Source organism: Macrosteles quadrilineatus, unplaced genomic scaffold (genome assembly GCF_028750875.1).
Source record: "Macrosteles quadrilineatus isolate MER2022 unplaced genomic scaffold, UCM_ALF_1.0 Scaffold_1__1_contigs__length_201487025, whole genome shotgun sequence".
Lineage (NCBI taxonomy): Eukaryota > Metazoa > Arthropoda > Insecta > Hemiptera > Cicadellidae > Macrosteles > Macrosteles quadrilineatus.
In genome coordinates, this window is record NW_026542594.1 from 20369948 (window position 1) to 20389480 (window position 19533).

The 19533-nt window shown below is 35.0% G+C and overlaps 1 protein-coding gene across 1 annotated transcript in view; it reads right to left on the reverse strand.

Annotated features, from left to right (window-relative positions):
- The window catches only part of LOC129004808 (uncharacterized), a 69106-nt gene extending 55611 nt beyond the window's left edge, over positions 1–13495 (reverse strand). The window contains exon 1 of the mRNA XM_054433454.1: positions 12822–13495. Coding sequence (XP_054289429.1) covers positions 12822–13138 — 317 coding nt within the window. The 5' untranslated portion in view covers positions 13139–13495. The remainder of the gene's footprint in view (positions 1–12821) is intronic.
- Positions 13496–19533: the final 6038 nt, after the last annotated feature.

Genomic DNA, 19533 nt, shown 5'->3' on the forward strand with positions numbered 1-19533 from the left:
ATATACTTTACGGTTGTGCATCTATAGTCAATGGCTGTACACAGTTGAGTCACCTACAACAATCAAAATGCAGTTTCGTAATGGGAAGATGCAATTTATGATGGTACCCGTGCCTTTCTGTCATGGTCAAGGCAAGGTCTCGCCTAGGATCCCTAACTTAGATCCTGACTGTAGTAACATAACGTTTCCACCATTCCTGTTGTACAAAATAATAACCAGATATCCCAATGCAATAACCTTAAACATCCTGTTCTAACAATAGGTGTTTTAATATCCTGCCTTATTTGACACATAAACAAATTCAACAACTGTACAAATTCTCCGTCGCATGCAAGTAGACATTGGGTAGGCCTTCTTGACAAACAAATATCCGCCGGGCAAATCCTAACCCATGCGAGTAGTTTACCACAGACCTGGATAAGGATCATACTTATTTCCCATCGTAAACATCGAGGTAAACTGTGTTTTATAGAAATATGTTTCACAACACAGCTTGTATGTATATTATTAGTTACACGAAAATCACTAAAATCTTTTCAAAATATGAGAATGATTAGTTTTAAACACAAAACTGTGGTGTGTGATTTTTCCGGTGTTCCTTTTAAAAGAATTTTGGCATAGTTTTAAAACCTGTTGAGAAAGTTAAAGAATCGAGCGTCAAATTACGCAACTGAATCGAAACGTAACAGACTGAAAAGAGGAAAAGTTGTATCGCTAAATATTTTCTCGTATACATACTGATTGCAACCAATAATACAATATTTTTTGAAGAATATAGTAGAAAGTAAAATTTATTGCCATTCTCGTTAAATAATGAGACTGATGAAAGGTCAAATATAAAGGCTTGAACAAAGACAAATAGAGGAAATTGCACAGAAAAGTTCAATATCAACCATAAAGCATTTGAAGGCCATGTAGATACTAAAGTGGGACGTGGAACAATGTGCATAAGTAAGATGGCGATTAAAGTAGAATTTTTCAATTATGGATCAATTTGTTTTTACTTGGTTCATTCTTTATGCTCACTTTAATGTGTGTTCGGCACAGTTTGGAAAGTCGGAATGCAGTAGGAAATCGCTGGAAATTTTGTTGATAAGATGCAATAATGATGACAGCATTTCAGCGTATTATCCCCATACAATTTAAATCCTTTGAATCTATCGCCTCGGAGTCAAAAGTTCTTGGACCAAAATTTGTAGGAAACCATAAAGATCTACACTGTACCATGAGCATAAACATTTTTTTAAATTTATTGTTATGTAGAATAACTTTGCTATTTCTAAATTACTGCCCGTCAAAAACGTACATATAATTTTAGTACTTTGCTATTCCCTATTCCTATACAAAAAAAGGCTCGAGTAATCAATAATAATTGATATTGTGATGAGTAGTTTTGAAACTCAGAGCTTTGTAGAAAATCCTAAGACTATTTGATTCCGTTAAAATCTTAATGGAGTACAAAATGTACAACTTCATGAGTTTTTGGATTAGTTTAAAAATGTTGTGTTTATTACGAACAAAGGAGTTTTTCTTAAATTTCTTGCATCATACAAATATTGAAACACTTTGTGGTGGGAATTCGTATTATATTACGCAAGCGCAAGTCTTCATGAAGCTGAACACCAGCCTTGTGACAGAATTAGATCAAAAGAGCTGACAAACAAAGAACGAGCTATTATGAATGTCCAAGGTAAACAGCTGATCGTTGCGTGTACCAACAGAAAGTTTCAGACATTTCTATTGCACCTGCGATTGTGAAAGGTCATTACTGTGATGTTTGCTGTCGTCTGCAACCTAGGCCAGCTGTTTGTACGTTGGCGAATGTTATGGTCCGTCGAACCTTCAATCGAGGTCTAGTAGGAATGAAAACACAGGAAATTGACATTGGAGGATAAAAGGAGATAATTTTACAATTGTGCAATGTCAAAATTAAATGACTACAGGTTTTCATCGACAATTTTAACAAAAACTGGTTAAAAAATCTTTGAGTTTTTAGCGAAACTCTCAATTTTAATTTTTGTTTCTATTTGACAGCGTCCAAAATATATCTCGTTAGAATTTTGGGGTATCCATTTAAAATATAAGGATTTTTTTTACAAAATTTTGCTAGACGTATTCGTATTGCAGTGACACCAACAAAAAAATACGCAAGAATGGTAATGTCACTAAAGACTGCAACCTCAAACAAGGGAATATTATTCCTTTGTCTGTGCTGCAACCTATTAAATGATGTGTGTAAAATAATCTTAAAGATGTTAAAAAAAACAGCAAAGTTTATTCATCGAATTATATAACTCGTGTACAATATTTTAAATTGAAATAAATAGTTCCGAACTGTTATAGAAAATATTGATTCCAAAGCATCACTCACCCTTATCCAAAAATACAAACGATATAAATTTATTTTGGGGACAACTATTAGAAATTACCATATTAAATCTGCACTATTCGACAGCATTTTTCATATGCTAGCATGACATTTTTTCGTTGATAACTTCTTAATCAGCTTATTACGTGTTTTATGGAAAAAAGTTTTGTTTGTAAACTGCAAAATGTAATTTAATAGTAGTATTGTTTTCATACAAATATAATGAAAGATACAAGTGCCGTTGTTACGATTAGAAATTGAATTTATACCGTTGATTATTGAATTACGAAGGCGTGCATAGCTTTACAAAATAACGTAACACAAAGTTTACGGAACATTCTGGAGGTCGGAAGCAGCGAAGGTCTTTGCTTGAGGAATCATCAGCCACATTGGTGTATGCAAGTAAATAGATAGCCATTTGTCCAGTTTGTTTGTTTAGGTTATATTTTCGATGTGTTTTCCATTTCCAATTTCAGTTTTGATGATAATAACTTAATGAGTATGGTTCGTGTTATCAAAGTTACGTAAAGTAAATAAAATACTGGTACCTTGTAATATCTTGTAAACTTAAAACATATATTTACTCTTATAATATTTACTCACTAGACAGTAAATACTTATAAAAGATGGAAAGTTGTGATCTATTTCGATTAGACCCAATAGGCAAAATAGTTCTAAATATTTTTTTGGAAAACTTAAGATTGAAAATAATACTTGAGTTTATGTATTACTTCTATAAACCGTTTTTTAAAGGCAGCCTTTTTGAATGGGTAAATTTAAGGACCCTATATTTCACTACTTATGAACTAAGTTTGAAGTCAATCGCTTAAAGGGGTTCAGAAATTATGGATGAATTTGAAAAAATTGCATACATACAGACAGACAGAAAACCAGGCATTTTAGACCCATACCTATACGACGTTTCTTATTGTTTTGGCCATAGAATAAACACACTATATTTTCAGTGAGTTTGTGTACACCCTGTATAATGGGTTGTATTAATCACAAAAACATTTGTGCTTTTAGGCATTTACGAATGCCACAATCATGCAAAATATTGAATGGGTTTTAGAGGGAGTATGATTTATCTATGGTTTTAGTTTCATAACAGATTAAGACATTATTTTTGATGTGATCCATAAAAATCTAAATTTTTTCGTTATCAATGTAAAACTCAAAACATCTTTTATAATGCTTAAGTTATGATATTGTTTATATCGACCTTTTAAATTAAAGAAATTAAAAACCACACTCTTTTACCATGAACTTGTTAAGATTTGGTTTAAAATAAAATAAAAGTTTCGTCTAGAGCTAGATCTCAACCTCTATGATCCGCCAGATCCGTGTAGTCGTGCGTAAGTAGTTAGGGTGATACGGTTTTGATTCAATTTGGTACAGTACAAACGTTTCAACCTAAGTTTATTCGAACAAGTCCACAAACCGGCGATCGGACTACGAGAGCTGGCGTTTATGAAGGTTTTTATGGGTTAATAAATTATAAAATATAGTTTCGCAATTCCTTTCTGAACCATTTAATAGAGCTTCAAAAAACTATTTAGTCTTTTGAAGCAAGAGAAAAAAAATTAAAATTAAAATTCCCATGTTATGCTCATGGTAAATAAATAAACTGTTGTAGGTAGTTTGCTTTTTTATATTCATATTTTGATCACATTTGGAAAATGTATTCATTTCACACTGAACAATTAACATTTACGAAATAACAATATTAGCCTTCTTGTAACAGCAAACTGGTGAACTAACTAAAAAATGTTATCTAAACAGGGAATAAATCTGACATTTTCAAGGAGGTATTTGAGTGAAAATATAATCAGGCAAGTAGAAATTCGCTTAGTCTGCAGGTTTGCTGAGGCGGTGGTATCATGTTTGTATTGAACTGTTAGTAATATAATTATGAAAACTATACATGTTTACTGTGATTTTGAATTTGAAATTGGACCACCTTTAGTGATTAGAATTACTAAAGAACCTTACGATAATAATTAGAGATCAAATGGATCGTTACTTTGTCTCATTGAAACTCGTCTTATAACGATGTGTGACGGATTATCTGATGGTCCATCGAACTTTGAGATTACGCGAACTGCAACAATTCGTGTTCCACCGTTCCACACGTCACACGTCACGAGCACTCAAGAAAACTAATACAGTACTAAAGTCGGAAACAACGTTCTGCAAATCAGGCGTACAAATTTACGTTAGAATTTTGAATTAAGTTACGGTTTCGATTTTGTGCTGTTCTAACAAACATATCTACTTGTTTTATAGAGAAGTTTGAATTTGTTTGTTAGCGAATTTCCCTAAAGGGAAGTAGCTATTATCGTAGGGGCACGGTAAGACCTAGGCCCGGGACCGATTTACTTTTTCATTTTGATGTCTCCAGAGGCCAAAAACACCATTCGTTCAATTTTATATATATATATATATATATATAGATTTACACACACATATGTGTGTGTGTCCGTGAACGCGATAACTTAAGTAATTTTGGTCCGATTTTAATGAGGCGGGATAAACTTGAATGAGTTCGCGAACCAGCATGATCGGACCATGGGAACGGGGTTTTACGGGGGGTTTTATGGGGTAAAAATTGGGTTTTCTGATTATTGATCCTCAAACACAAAATATCATAATTTCTCTCTAGACCTTTTTAAAAATCTAAAAATACCCTCGCCACAGCAAACCTGTCAACTACGCGAATTCCCATTTGTCTGAATTGATTTTCAATTAATTAAGCTTACAGTATTTTCAACAATAAAATTAAACAAACGGCTTCTTGTTATGTCAATCCATGATTGAATTATACAATATTTGTGGAGCTCCAAACTATCAGATGGTCTTTCAGATAGACCTACATTGGAACATAATGGTATGTAAGCATGGAAAACATGACGCCATAATAAATATGTGTGGAAATAGCAAAAATTTTACTGAATATTACAAAAACAGAATAACACGGTAATTCATAAGTAGGCCAATAACCCTATGATCATTAAACTACCAATTAACGTAGAAAGCAGACCGTGTGCCGTTGTACTAATGGCGGAAACAGAAAGCTTCACTGTTAATTTGACATCGTAATGCACTATTAGTAAAGGATACTGAAGGTAGGATAGTGCGTGTTTAATTTGCATGTCATTAAATAAATTACGGAGAACAGACTAAAATAGGGGTGAAGGATGGATCGATTCAATACATCGAGCTTTTATGTTTAGAATACTGGACAGAAAGCTGAACAAGACAAACACTGCGATGTTATGATTACAGCAATTTATTTTTGACATGTACAATTTATTAATGATTAGAGTAGCCACAAGTAGTGACGCAAACATTATTGGTGCAAACAGAATCTTTGGTTTGGGGTAGGGGGCTTCCCAAGTGTGTCCTTTTATCACCTTTAATTACCAGAAATACTACAGGAAAAAATTCATTATAATAGATAAGTGTAACATTTGTTTTATACAAAAACAATATTTAAAACCCTTATGCCTCCAAAGACCTCCCACCAAAGATTCTTTAGGTGCACCATAAGTATCATTTGGTAAGTGGGAGTTAATTGAATTGAATCATAAAAACAATACAAGAGAGGTATCTGGCAAGAAAATGGAGTTAAATTCAACCAAATCTCTTTTATAGGACAAATGAATTAATATAATCGGTACGTGTATGATCTCCAAACAACGGGTTGTCTATTTTAAAGGCAACGATTTCGTTACTATTCAAGGAGAATAGTAGGATGTATAGGGAAAACTAATCATACAAGACCAACAATCATTTGGACAGTATAATATCATGTAATTCCAAAGTAAGTCTAAGCAATTTTCGAGCAGCTTGCACAAAAAACGACGTTGAAACGCTTCAGTCTTTAAGAAGTTAGACACAATATTTGAACATACTTACAGAAGTCTCTAAGAGTCAATGACAGTTTAGAAAGTTGGAGCTATTAGCTCACTTAGCTGTTCCAACAGATACAGTGGAATGTGTCTGTTACCGCGAGATACCCCATAGGCGTACTTGGGGCGGTCGAGAATATCTTCCTGGCTCAAGTAAGCTAATCTCTAATACAGTACAGTATAATAATACCGCTGTTACAAATGTTAAATCAATTTGCTGAGCAGAGTTCAGAGGGAGAAAAGTTGCAACCATATCGACGAAGAAATGCTCAATATTATTGTCTGTTTTATAGAACTCCTTATGGAATTTCTTTGAGCTCCTTTGAAAAATTGTAGTTCAGATTTTAAAATGAAGTAAAAAGAAAAGAATACCATTTATAGTACAATTGTTTTGGACGTTGATCTGCAGTATAAAAACACCCATCGTCTCACAGATTTTTTAAATAGGTTCACGTTGACCTTTATCGGCTTTGGTTGCGAAACACCAAGCCACGGGATTGTCACAGAGGAAATTATTGCTGTATTGGTGTTTTGATAGATCAAAACCCAAAGTCTTCTAGACAGAAGGTTTGCACTCAAACCACTAGACCAGAAGCCTCCTTTACTAGCTTAATTCCTAAACTATTTGAATTTTTTAGAATCACACAATTGTCTAGGCCATTCATGAACTATTACTGTACAATTGATTGATAACATTATGATAAGACGTTCTACATGGTATTTTAAGCAAATCGACAAACAATACCTTCTTATTTTCTGTTCTAATACCCTATCTTTCCTCTAATACTATTTTTAATTAAAAAAACCATCCCAGAATTATGACAATCAATGGGACGGAAACAATATAATGCACATTTTAGTCGTGATAGTCACTTCTTAATCTTCTTAGCCAAAGGATATCATTGCTGATAGTGGCAACCAACCAAGTCCTGCACTTCATGCAGCGTCACTGATGAGTTGTCTATTATGTGCATGCAAGTATTCTGGTCGGTTGTAACATTGACTTTAGATTCTGCAAGTAGACTTGTCATTCTATTTTTAAATCTGAAGTTTGCTGTGGTTGTGCGTTGGCATGTTCAGTTGGTAATTACTAGAAATTTGTTATTTACACGGCATTATTCCATTTCCATATTTGGTGTAAAGCTTAATGAGTTTCTCGGTATAAAAACATATCTGTATTTAGTTCATTTGGAAGCAACAATAACTAGCTTCAAAATCTGTCATTCACGTGTAATTGATAGGTTAATATTATGCCAAAGTAGCGCTGGAAGGCACTGTAAACACAAACCTAATTACATACTATCGGGAATGTACATTGACAGATTTTGGCTGACGGAGATGAACCAAAGATCAACAACCAGTAGAAGGCTGCTGCAGAAAGCGCAAGTCTTTAATGAGGAGTGTCGAGGAAACCGGTTGAGAACTAGGCTCCGGCCTCCTTAGAAACTTTCCTTGGACGAGGACTTGGTAGAGTACGGCAGCGACATACTTTCGACCTTCGAGAGACAGCGGGCCCTTTGGTTTACTTGGGATCCGTCGAATTGTGTCAAAACATTAGCTAGAAAATAGCTCAAAGTTAAATCTACATATTTGCAACACTCAAGTGTATGCCAATGTTCGATACGAATCCTGACTTAGAATAAACACCTTGAAAGACAAATAGGTTACAAGTTTCTGGTTCAAGTTAAAAAACGCTAGTTCTTTTTATTGCTTGGAATTCAACTTCAAACTGTGGGATAGCTATGGAAAATTATTAAACTTTTGCCTGCATATAGAGTGATAAGCTATGTATTAATTCTGAGTTCTTATTTATCCTCGATTAAATACGTTGTGGATAAAAACAGTCAACGAGTTATAAGTAATACAACAATTAATAAACTAATCCCATTACAGTAACGAAATTTCACCAAGCTTTAGTTGTACAAATATATACAACTAGAATTTATAAGCTCTGTATGGTAGCTTATTTTAAATGTTTAATAAATCTTACTAACCACAGAAACTTACTTCATTCATTGGGTTTCATCTATAAGTATAAAAGAGGATGTTTGTATATATATTTGGCAGTGATAAACTCAGACACCGCTGAACCGATTGCCACGAAACTTGGTACATACGTGTAGAATTCCATGGAATAGGTTTATACACCATCAATTCGTGATCCGTCCAATCGGCTCCGCCCCAGTGGCTTTTCCCATGTTTCCCATGTTAACCTTATGGAGTGTAGGAGTTTTGCCAACGGGTATCAGGTAGAAAGGGTCCCCATCCATGAATTCCACATACCTGCGGAGTTTTGCCAACGGTTGCGGGTTGCGCGAGAGGGGGAGGAGGAGAGAGAGAGAGATTACAAGTGACCGTGAGGGTGGCTTCCGCTAGGGGTGGACAAACCAGGCAGGATGCTGACTGTGTTCAAAGTAATGGAGTTATGCACTTCTGACTGTGAAAGGATATGTATTGAATTTTTAACCTAACCTAACCTAATCTAACCTAACCTAACCCACTGCGACAAGCGCATAACTGCCAAGCGTAGACAACCCTGACAATCGCTCTCCTTCCCTCCGTCACACTCTTTCTCCCACCACCACCGTTGGCAAATCTCCGCACCAAGAGGTGGCCGAAGGCATCCCCCCCATCTACCTGACACCTGTTGGCAAAACTCCGGTTCCCAACCTTATGAGAAATGGAATTAATGAATCTTAACAGCTGTTTCAATTAAACAAGTTGGTTCTGTTCTATGATGTTCAATAGCATTAAAGTTACAAGGATTACCAACAGGGTGCAGCACTATTATTTCTTTTACATTTATGACAACAGCTAATTTGCAACCAAAAGGTGAGTGAGCATAGCGAACGAACTTCAACCTGGAGGCGAGTTAGCGTAGTGAACGAGCTAACCTGAAGGCAAGTGAGCGTAGCGAACGAGCTCCAACCTAAAGGGGAGTGAGCGTAGCGAACGAACTTCAACTAGGACGTGATTGAGCCATGCGAACGAGATCATCTTGAAAATTAACAAGTTAAACGGGGCAAAGCCCGCGGGTTACAGCTAGTACGAGTATAAAAACGTAAGCTGTGACATCCCTCGGCAAAAACTTAACACTGGATTTCACTATATAGTGTCAGTATCAAATTAATGCATTTTGGTCATAGTTTTTTAAATGTAAGTGCTTGTTACATTTTTAACATTAAGCAATAAAATAGCCATTAGCTAGTTTATTTGTCTTTGACAATAATAACACTAAATTATCTTCACAGTGAGAAATCATGATAGTTGTTAGAAGGCTTATACAATTTCGCATGATCTCGTAATTAGGATTTCATTAAGCTATACAGCTAACTTGTTTATAATCATGAAACTATTTATGGCACCACCCGATTCCCTTTTCTTCCAGACTTTGATACAGCACACAGTCTTTGACACATGTAATTATGCAACTGACGTTTAATTTACGATTCTTTCTCTGATAACACGCTGATAAGAACGGCGGTGGCGTTTTCTATTATGGGCGTAAAAACAATATGTGTTACAGTCTTGCAAAATGATTGGTTTTGTCCCCTTCACGGTTTCAAACTAGTTAAATTAATTGAATACGATTATATAGATTGAGAAAGTTATTGTTACCGGTAGGTATTTTATTTAAAAAGTAACTTGTTGACGGATAGCTTATGCAAATCTCAAAACTACGAATCCGAGTTTGCATAAATAGTGAATGGCACACCAGCTAAATTGTACACGCTATTACAACAATGACATAATAAGGCTTTTGATTGACTCTTTTTACTTGCTAATGATGTCAATGCGTTCAGCAACTCCGCACGCCATTTGATCCGTGTTTCATAAACGAACCGGTTATTTTTCACGCAAAGGACTTTAATACTACGAGTAGTACTGTACATAATTATCAATTAGGGTACAGTTTTGAACATCCTCCGACTTTTTAAATGATTATTTTTTTTTTCGTTAAAGCGTATCAAATTTAAATCATATAAACATCCACATAATAGGCCTATTATTATATTATTAAAGTGATACAATCAAATTTTATGTAAACGGTTAAGGTCATTTACCAAATAAAAATATAGGCATATGGCACATCAAAATGAAGCTTAGAGTGTGTAGATTTGCCGAAAAGAATTGATATGGACCAATTTCCTAAGGGCTCTGCCCCACAGGCTGATTTCCAAAGGGCTACGCCTGGCATGCTTCCAATGTTTAAATGATTTAATTTAATTTAGTTAATGAAACAGCTGGTCAGTACAATGAACTGACGTTTGTTTATTTACTCGAATAAGATGTTTGTGACGCTTTATGTAGATTGAGGAGGGTTATGTTTGGTTTAAAAGTGAGGTTGTATATACGTTTTGTAAAGTATTGCTCAAAGTTTTAAGTTTTAATTTATATAGTAAGCTACATGTGAAGAGGCTTGACTTAAATTGAAGAATTATGGTAAAACATTTAATTCATGAAGCATCAATATGAAGCAATTGATGCTATTGCTACACTAAGGTATGTTGTCATATTCTTATGTATCTATTAACATCAAAAGTAGGGGTTTGAAAGTAAGTAGGTTTACGCTTCTAAATCAGTTTATGTTTTCAAACTAAATCAAAGAGTTGATGTATTTTAAAACACACACTAGCGCTACTTTAATAGCTCTCTAGGTCACATTTTCTTCCCGTTGCAAAGCACGGGTATAGCATCTTGTATTTAATTTATACGGTAGTCAGGAATTGTTTCTAGGTGTGTAATACTTTAAAGACTTTGTGTGACTGTGCACTTCTTTACATACAACTAACACTTGTCCCACACACACTTGTCACAACGAAAAACGCACAGCAGAAGAATTATGTGTCTCCAAAGATACTCCAAAAGAGTAATAATATTTTACCTATACCAAAGCTCAATTTCCAGAGAATATTACCGATTACACAGTTTTATTTTGGATTTTTATGTAAGAGATTTTGAAGTTTTGTTAGTGTATTTTGTGGACGTTTTATATCAAATTATGTTTTGTATACACTATTTAACAATTTATTTTAGGTTTAAACAAGTAATTTTACATTCTCATACCTCCGTTGGCTTTAATTGTGAAAATCAGCGATGGTTAGGAATTCGACATTCGATTGTACTTCTAATAAAAAATATTTATCATTGATGTGATAGGGGTTGTGACTCCAATCGTATAACTACAGTACTTTTATATGTTTTAACGCATACAAAAATATACTCGTATAAATAAGCACAGTAAGGTGTGATATAAGTACAAATACATAATATTTGACACCGACACACCAGAGTTTTATTTGTGTACGTGAAAATGAGTGAATGGATGATTTGATAGGTTGGTACAGTCCTTTGGTAAAGACTACAATTAGTTGGTTCTATGGCCAGGATAATTTTAAAAACGTATCAACCTAAGACAGCTGAGTCCACTTTCAAACTTTTATAAAGACTAGAGGTTGTCCAGTGGTCGAAAACTCGACCAAATATATATAAAAATATATGTACACACTTCTCTATTTTCAAATATATATTCAAGTATATTTAACTACTATACTTAATAGACTATTACTTTTAATAGACTATTGTCAATTAAATAATATATTATGCATGTTTGTTTGTTTTGATTTAACCTCAAAATTTGACCCGTATGAATACATGGTCGCACTACAAAGTTTCATCTTCAAAGATATTCTACCACAGCTTAACAGCTTCTAGCTAAAACAAAATACAATTGCACTGTACAAACTTCTCAATTTTTCACCCCATACTGTAAATAAAACATGTAATTGGAATTTCTTCCATTGGTTTTGCTTTTCTATTTATATTTCATTGTCATTTCGTCAACAGCATGGCAACCCATTAGGCCCTTGATAATTTTTATATTTTAAATTTATATTTTGTGATTATTTTGAACCTAGTTTAATTTATAAAGGAATTCTGCACATCTACAGGAAAATGTCTTTCTAACAGTATGCGTAGATTTTCCCTGCGATGCACACGAGCTGAGAAAAAGGTTTTGAAGAAACATGCTCGCCTATTAATTATAGGACTTTGACTTTATTTAGGATTATATGTAACCCCAACCTTCCGATTACTGAACGATCCTGTAACCACGCCACTCTCTTCTTCAGATACAAAATCTGTGCTCAGAGGTATGCTCAAGAATTGTTACTAGTACGGTACAGTAGGTGATAAAATATAAGCATAACAGAGTATTTAGGCGATTGTATTTCAATCCGGACATGAAGCAGAAATATGAGATCGGCTTCGGCTGGACGTGTACATAAGCAAGATGCCGGCTCCTCAATTAAAACATATCGTTAAATAATAATCGTGCGTAGAACTCCAGCAGAAAGCCAAAGCAAAGATGGTAGGATCCAGAAAGACTGGGAAGGAGCAAAGAGTGGACAGAAGATCGTGGAGAAGTCTGCAGGCTGGGTGGGGTGCAGGGGATGTAATACCTTGGAGACGAAGAGTCACAGGGCAGTAAGTATGTAAGTAAGGCGATAATGTGAGAATGTATGTTGATATTTTGTACTTACTAGACCTCTATAAGTTCACAGTTGTACAGTTCCCTGGCCGGCCCAACCTCCACTACAGCGACGGTCTGTTCGTGGTAGTACGCCATCCTCTTGGCGTCCGGCTGCACCCGTATCCCGCTGTATCCCTTGAACGGCGACGTGTTGCCTGTGATGCCCACCCCTCTCTGACCCGCCACCATGGGGACGGTGGTCATCACAAGGAGGAGCCCCAGGGCGGCCATGGGGAGAGACCACTGTAGGTCGCCGGTCCGGGCTACAACGGGGGTGGAGTCCTCATCCAAGGGGTTCGGGAGGTCTTCTCGAAGAGGAGAAATCATTGTGGTAGGTTTAAACTTTAGAAATGCCTACTAATTTGTACGTGCTGTTATATTGTCTGCGTATAGTTAAATCCTGTAGAGATGCATTATCCGTTGCAAATACAAAATGTAGAGTTGATTCTTCTAGGTTTCAAAGAAAAACTCGTTTACCTCTTGAAACGCCAAAAATCCCCACACTTTTTGAGAGCACTTGTCACAAAAATATTGTAAATTAACTAAACGAAATGACCTGTATCATTTATACTTAACACTTTTTTAATGTAAAATAAATGAAATGTTTCTAATCACTAGTAGAGAGCGCACGTGTAACTGATGTTAACACGGTCGGTCGACACAGTGGCGCACACCGGACCTGACTGAAACTACGCGCTCTCTCGCTCTAGCTCTATATCTTGCTGATACTCTAGAGAATGGAGGGGGGAGGCGTGCTGACGAAGTGTGAAACCCTGACGAAACGCGGGGAAAATCTTAAAATATCACTAACCCTCCCTCTTTCCTCCTTCCTCCTCACGATTTTTAAATTAAGAAAGTTAAGAAATGTTAAAAGTTTATAATTTAAACAAAGCAGGGGAAGGTATGAGGAAGATTGATAATATTTTGAGGGAAATTGTTTTAATAAATCTCATTTTTTCTGGTTATTAACTGTTGAATGTCGTACATGGCTTTAATAAAGTTTGGCGTTTAATTTAAACATTGCTTATATTCATTTAGAGGGTCGCCGGAATTTTATCCCCCTGGAATTTTACCCCCTGGGCAAAGCTGACGTCACTATGACGTAGTAGCCTGAGTGGCCAAAAGTTTGTTCGCGGCCGGAATTTTACCCCCGTGGATTTGGAAGTCTAATGAAAATAGTCAGAGCGTGATTAATTAGATTAGCGATAAAAACCTGAATTTTACCCCCTGTCCATATAACTAGCGTTTAGGCAACTGAAGATGTACGGGCCGGATTTTTACCCCCGGAATTTTACCCCCCGGAATTTTACCCCCTGGCTGATTTTAGAAATTGAATGATTGGTTTTTTTATTTCTGTTTTTAATTAATTGTAAACATTTCATTATTTAGTAGCCTATCTTTATTTATTTATTTTGTAATCTCAACTAAGTAAACAGAATTCGCTGTTTTATTTTGATCATATTAACCAACAGTTGGCTTCAAAGATCGAATCCTGACACTCGAATCTCAAAATTAATATTAAAACCCTGTTCGATTAGTTAATGTTACATATAAATTAAGATAGGCTACTTAATAATAAAATGTTTACCATTAAATTAAAACTGAATGACGATAATTAATCATTCTCACTAATTTATATCTGGCCAGGGGGTAAAATTCCGGGGGGTAAAATTCCGGGGGGTAAAATTCCGGGGGTAAAATTCCGGGGGTAAAAATCCGGGGGGTAAAATTCCGGGGGTAAAATTCCGGGGGTAAAAATCCGGGCCGTACATTCTAGGTTTTTATAATTTGATGTGTTCTGATTAAACCCACAACCGTGAAAATATATGTTTAATTCCGCGTTTAATCCATCGAGCTGATGTCGCGAAACTCAAAAGTTCACGGCCGGAATTTTACCCCCTGGTTTGTGACGTCACGTTTGCCCAGGGGGTAAAATTCCAGGGGGATAAAAATCCGCTACCCCCATTTAGATGGTAATAAAACTTACTGCTTAAAAGCACAAATATAGTCTGTGGTTAAAACTCCTTACTCCGTGAAAAATCCATGGCGTTTTAAATTGCACTATTTGGCAGGAACTTTAAAGTTGTAATAATATGTGTAGGCCCAGTTTGTTAAATTTTAAAAGAACAAGTTGTGAAAAAAGAAAAGAAGTTTAGAAGAAAAAAAAGTCAAGTTGAAATATGGAGTTAAATAGACCAGATCCACTTAACCTATCATATGGAAACAAATCAGATAAATTCAAACAGAGAAAAAAATCAACATTTACTGCCACAAAAACGACATAAACAAATAACATGTTAACATGTTAATAAAACGTTTTTAATATTAATATTCCCCTTGAGCCCCATCTTATATACTAAAAATCGTTTGAAAAACTTATGACAGCTAGCCTGACCATACTACTGGACCGAATTACACGCGGTTGGTGCCAAATGAAAGATATTTTCCTGTAAATGTGCAGAATCCCTTTATAAACTAAAATAGGCCCAAAAATAAGCACAAATTTGAAATTAAAAATACCCTCGCTGCAGCAAACCTGCCGACTAAGCGAATCTCCATTTGTCTGAATTGATTTTCTATTAAATCTATCTAACATTAGGTTTAACGAGTACCTAGGTTTGCTGCTACAAGAAAACTAATTAACGGTGTTTTTAGTAAAATATTAATAGCTTAGTATAAAATAAATAAAAATGCCAAGTTCGATCAAAATATATCCATTTACAGGCAAACTACAACATTTTACAATATTCTCCATAAGAATAACATGGGAATTTTAAATTTACTATTTTTGAATTTTCTTCGTTACCAATTATCGTACAAAAACACTTTGATGTACTAAATTATTAGTTTTTTTAAGCTATTTAAAAAGGTCTCGAGGGAAGCTAAGAAATTGTAAGTTTTTAGGGTCAAAAATAAGAAAAACAAAATTTTACCCCATAAAACCCCCCGTAAAACCCCGTTCCCATGGTCCACCTTTAAACCAAATTTCATCAAAATCGGACAAAAATTAATCAAGTTATCGCGTTCACGGACACATATACATATATATATAAATATAAATATATATACATATATACAAATTTGAACGAATGGTGTTTTTGGCTTCTGGGGACATCAAAATGAAAAAGTAAATCGGTCCCGGGCCTAGGTCTTACCGTGCCACCTACGGTAATAGCTACAAAGCTGGACAAATTCTCTAAAAAACGTTGGTCTTATGGGTTGCCATGTTGGTAACGAAATAACAACAAAATATAAGCTAAACAGAAAATCAAAACAAATTGAAGAAATTCCAATCACATGTCTTATTTACAGTTTGGGGTGAAAATAGAGATGTTCGCTCAATACATACTTTGGGTCGAGTTTTCGACCACGGGGTGAGCTCTCGTATAGATCTATATATCTATATCTCTACTTATTTAATACGCAAGCAGGTTTTAAACTACTTAACCGATTGACATGTTTTTGGCGTCATTGGAAAGAGAGTGTAACGTGAAGTTGTGCAGCAAACATTCTTTTTAGGGAAATAATTATTAGAAAGTGAGGCCCTAGGGCCCTTTAAAGTTTCGTATTTCTACATAAGATTAACATGGGAAACACATATCGTCATGAAACTCCAGCTGTTGTCAGAAATTTAAAGTGAGAAAAAGAACATATGTTGTAATTGTAAACAGTCAATAAGTTTGCTAATTTAACAGTTTGCTACAAGCATTTACTGACTTGGTTGAAATGAAAAATTTACTATTTGAATGTTTGTTGGCGTAAATATTACAATGGAAAAAAGTGAGAGAGCCTGGATAGATTGATATAGGCCTACCAAAAAGAAAACTGAATTAACACTGTGCTGCATTTCTTAGTAATCATTGAAAGAGACAAACTAACAACCAACGAAAAACTAACTAACGATTTGCAAACTATGGAAACATGGGAAAGTCATAGAACACCACCAAGGAGAAGAAATAGAAATAATGTTTTTTTAAGAATTTATAATCGTTATTATGGACAACCTAATGCGGCTATGAGTAAGGCTATTAGTAGAAAACACAAAAAAACCAGCTTTTGAACAATTATAATACATTTACAAGAAATCTTGATTATATTGAACTGATATGTACATCGTGAGTATTTCCATAATCTTTGAGTCAACTCTTTTAAAAGTCATCGGAAATGATGACTGTTTTAAAATAACGCCTGTAATACTTCGCAATTGATCGAATTCGAGCAACAGGAACACTATATACAACACACAAAATAATTTTGTAAAAAAGTAATTTTGTAAAAAAAAACTGGTGACAATGGTGGTCATGTAAGCTACAGTATCAATGATGAAGATTAACATGTACAACTTTATGCGGCTATGGGTGAGTCGGAAACATTTTGTAGAAACACTAAAATCAAGGTTAGCTTCTGAAAAGTTATAAATCATTTACAAGAAATGTTGATTATGTCAAACTGTTACGAACAGCGTGATTATTTCCATTAGTTACATAAGATAAGCTTTTAGTTGAGCCTTACAACTCATTGAAAATTATGACCGTTATTCGTTTTAAAAATAGTAATACAGGTACTTGACAATTGCTCGATTTCGAGCAACAGGTACACTAGTAGAGACTAAATGAAATCTGGTTTGTTGAAGTTTCTTCACTAATTTATTATTCCCACAAATACTTGATTTTTTTTCGTATTCGTGATTATTCCTTAACATCTAATTAAAACTTAACATATATTTTCAACTATTTTAGTAATAGGATCACCGTAAAAACAAACTATTTTAGCACTGCACAGTGCCCGTATTTTTCTCCGGTAGAATACTTGCACGGATTGTCGAGTTTTAAATGTTTTTTTTTAAGTATCGTGCGTAATTTGTGTTCCTTTATGACCAAAATCAAAAGCAAATCGTAAAAAAATATAAAATGTTAAAGATAATTTAAAATGTAGACCTAATTATGAATGACCCTGAGGTAGATTTTGAGTAAAATCCAAACACGACTGCAGCGAGAGGTGGTTATTTCCTGCATTCCTGCATTCAGCGAGTCCTGCTCCTGGGTCATAATGTAAATGTCCTGGGAACACCGTACTGGGTGGTATGGAAAGCCCTGAATATCTTACTAAACTGTGACTGCCCAGAAATGCAGCATGACTAATACAGTATTACGATTAGTCTACCAAAATTGATCGGTAAATTATTAATTAATACAAACTAGAGCTCGCCCCGTGGTCGAAAACTTTGCAATAATAACATAAAGTATGCAGTGTGCAAACTTCTCAATTTTCTCCCCACGCTGTGAATAAAACATGTGATTGGTATTTCTTCCAATTGTTTTGATTTTCTGTTTATATTTCGTCACCAAAATGGCAACCTATTAGGCCGGATTCTGCACATCACAGACTGATATATTTCAGTATGCGTAGATTTTCCCTGCGATGCACAGGAGCTGAGAAAAAAGGGTTTCAATAAACATGCTTGTCTATTATTAATATACAGGGTTGGGCAAATGTGTGGATACCCCTGGTTAACTTTTTAATGGGTGACACCAGGAAAACTAAACTAGATATACCTTCATAAAAAATAGCGGTGCCAATTTTTCCCGGGACCGCAAAATGGGGGTAGCTCCAAAATTTTAAATGTAAAGCCCCATCGAGTGACACCTCATTTTAAAGGTCTATATTAAAGAAGAATATCAGCGAAAACTAGAGGTCTCTATCTCAACCCAGTACGACATGGCGGTCATTTTAAATTTTCATCAGCCTGAGAGAAACTTTTAATGAGGTTAAATTGTACGATGAATTTTCATCAAAAATAAAACCTCCACAAATATGACCGATAAAATTTATTTTGGTACAACCCGCGTGTAATTCGGTTCAGTAGTATGGTCAGGCTAGCTGTCATAAGTTTTGCAAAAGTTTTGCAGTAGGTATATAAGATGGGGCTCAAGGGTAATATTAATATTAAATAAGTTTTATTTAATTACATGTTCCTAATATAAGTTAATATAAGTTTTTTAATATATAAGATTAGTTGTATCTTAACAGAATAGCTATCAATGAATAACATATATTTGCAATTTTTTGCTTTGAACCCTCTTTATACAATATTTTAACCCCCAGATCCAATCAGTATTGATCATGAATGAAATAGATATGTTACCTACCGGAAAAGTACTATATCTAGACAATCACTAATCGGCACATATCACAACGCTTTTAGGCAAAGTATGAAATGGTTATTTTAATTCGATAAGATGAAATTGCAAAACAGTTTCAAAAAGTCCTACAACGGGCAAAGTATAAGATGGGCTTGATTCCATACTTTGCCGGGCTCGTTTTTCGCTATTTATAGATTAATCATGCCTTCTATTAATCTCTGAATATATACTTTGCAAGTATCACCTAGCCAATTCCCAAACTTTGACTCTGGGTTTACAGCGAGTTGAGCGATTTTCTAAATACTTTCAAAAATCTGTGTTTTGTACTAATAATATAGCATTTATTTATGTTACTCTCCGCTCTCCACAAACCGATAAACTCATTTAAAATTAGACGGCAAGTAATAGTCAAAATAAAGTGCACCACTTGATCTTTTTTACTCTTGATCAGTAGCACGAAATTCTCGCAGTTCCATGCTGACTTGTCTAGAATCCCGGATTAGGTAGAAAGTGTATCGGTCAAACAGACGGACGAGAATGGAGTGCGACCTACTCTGTCACTGTTGACAATTTGAGACT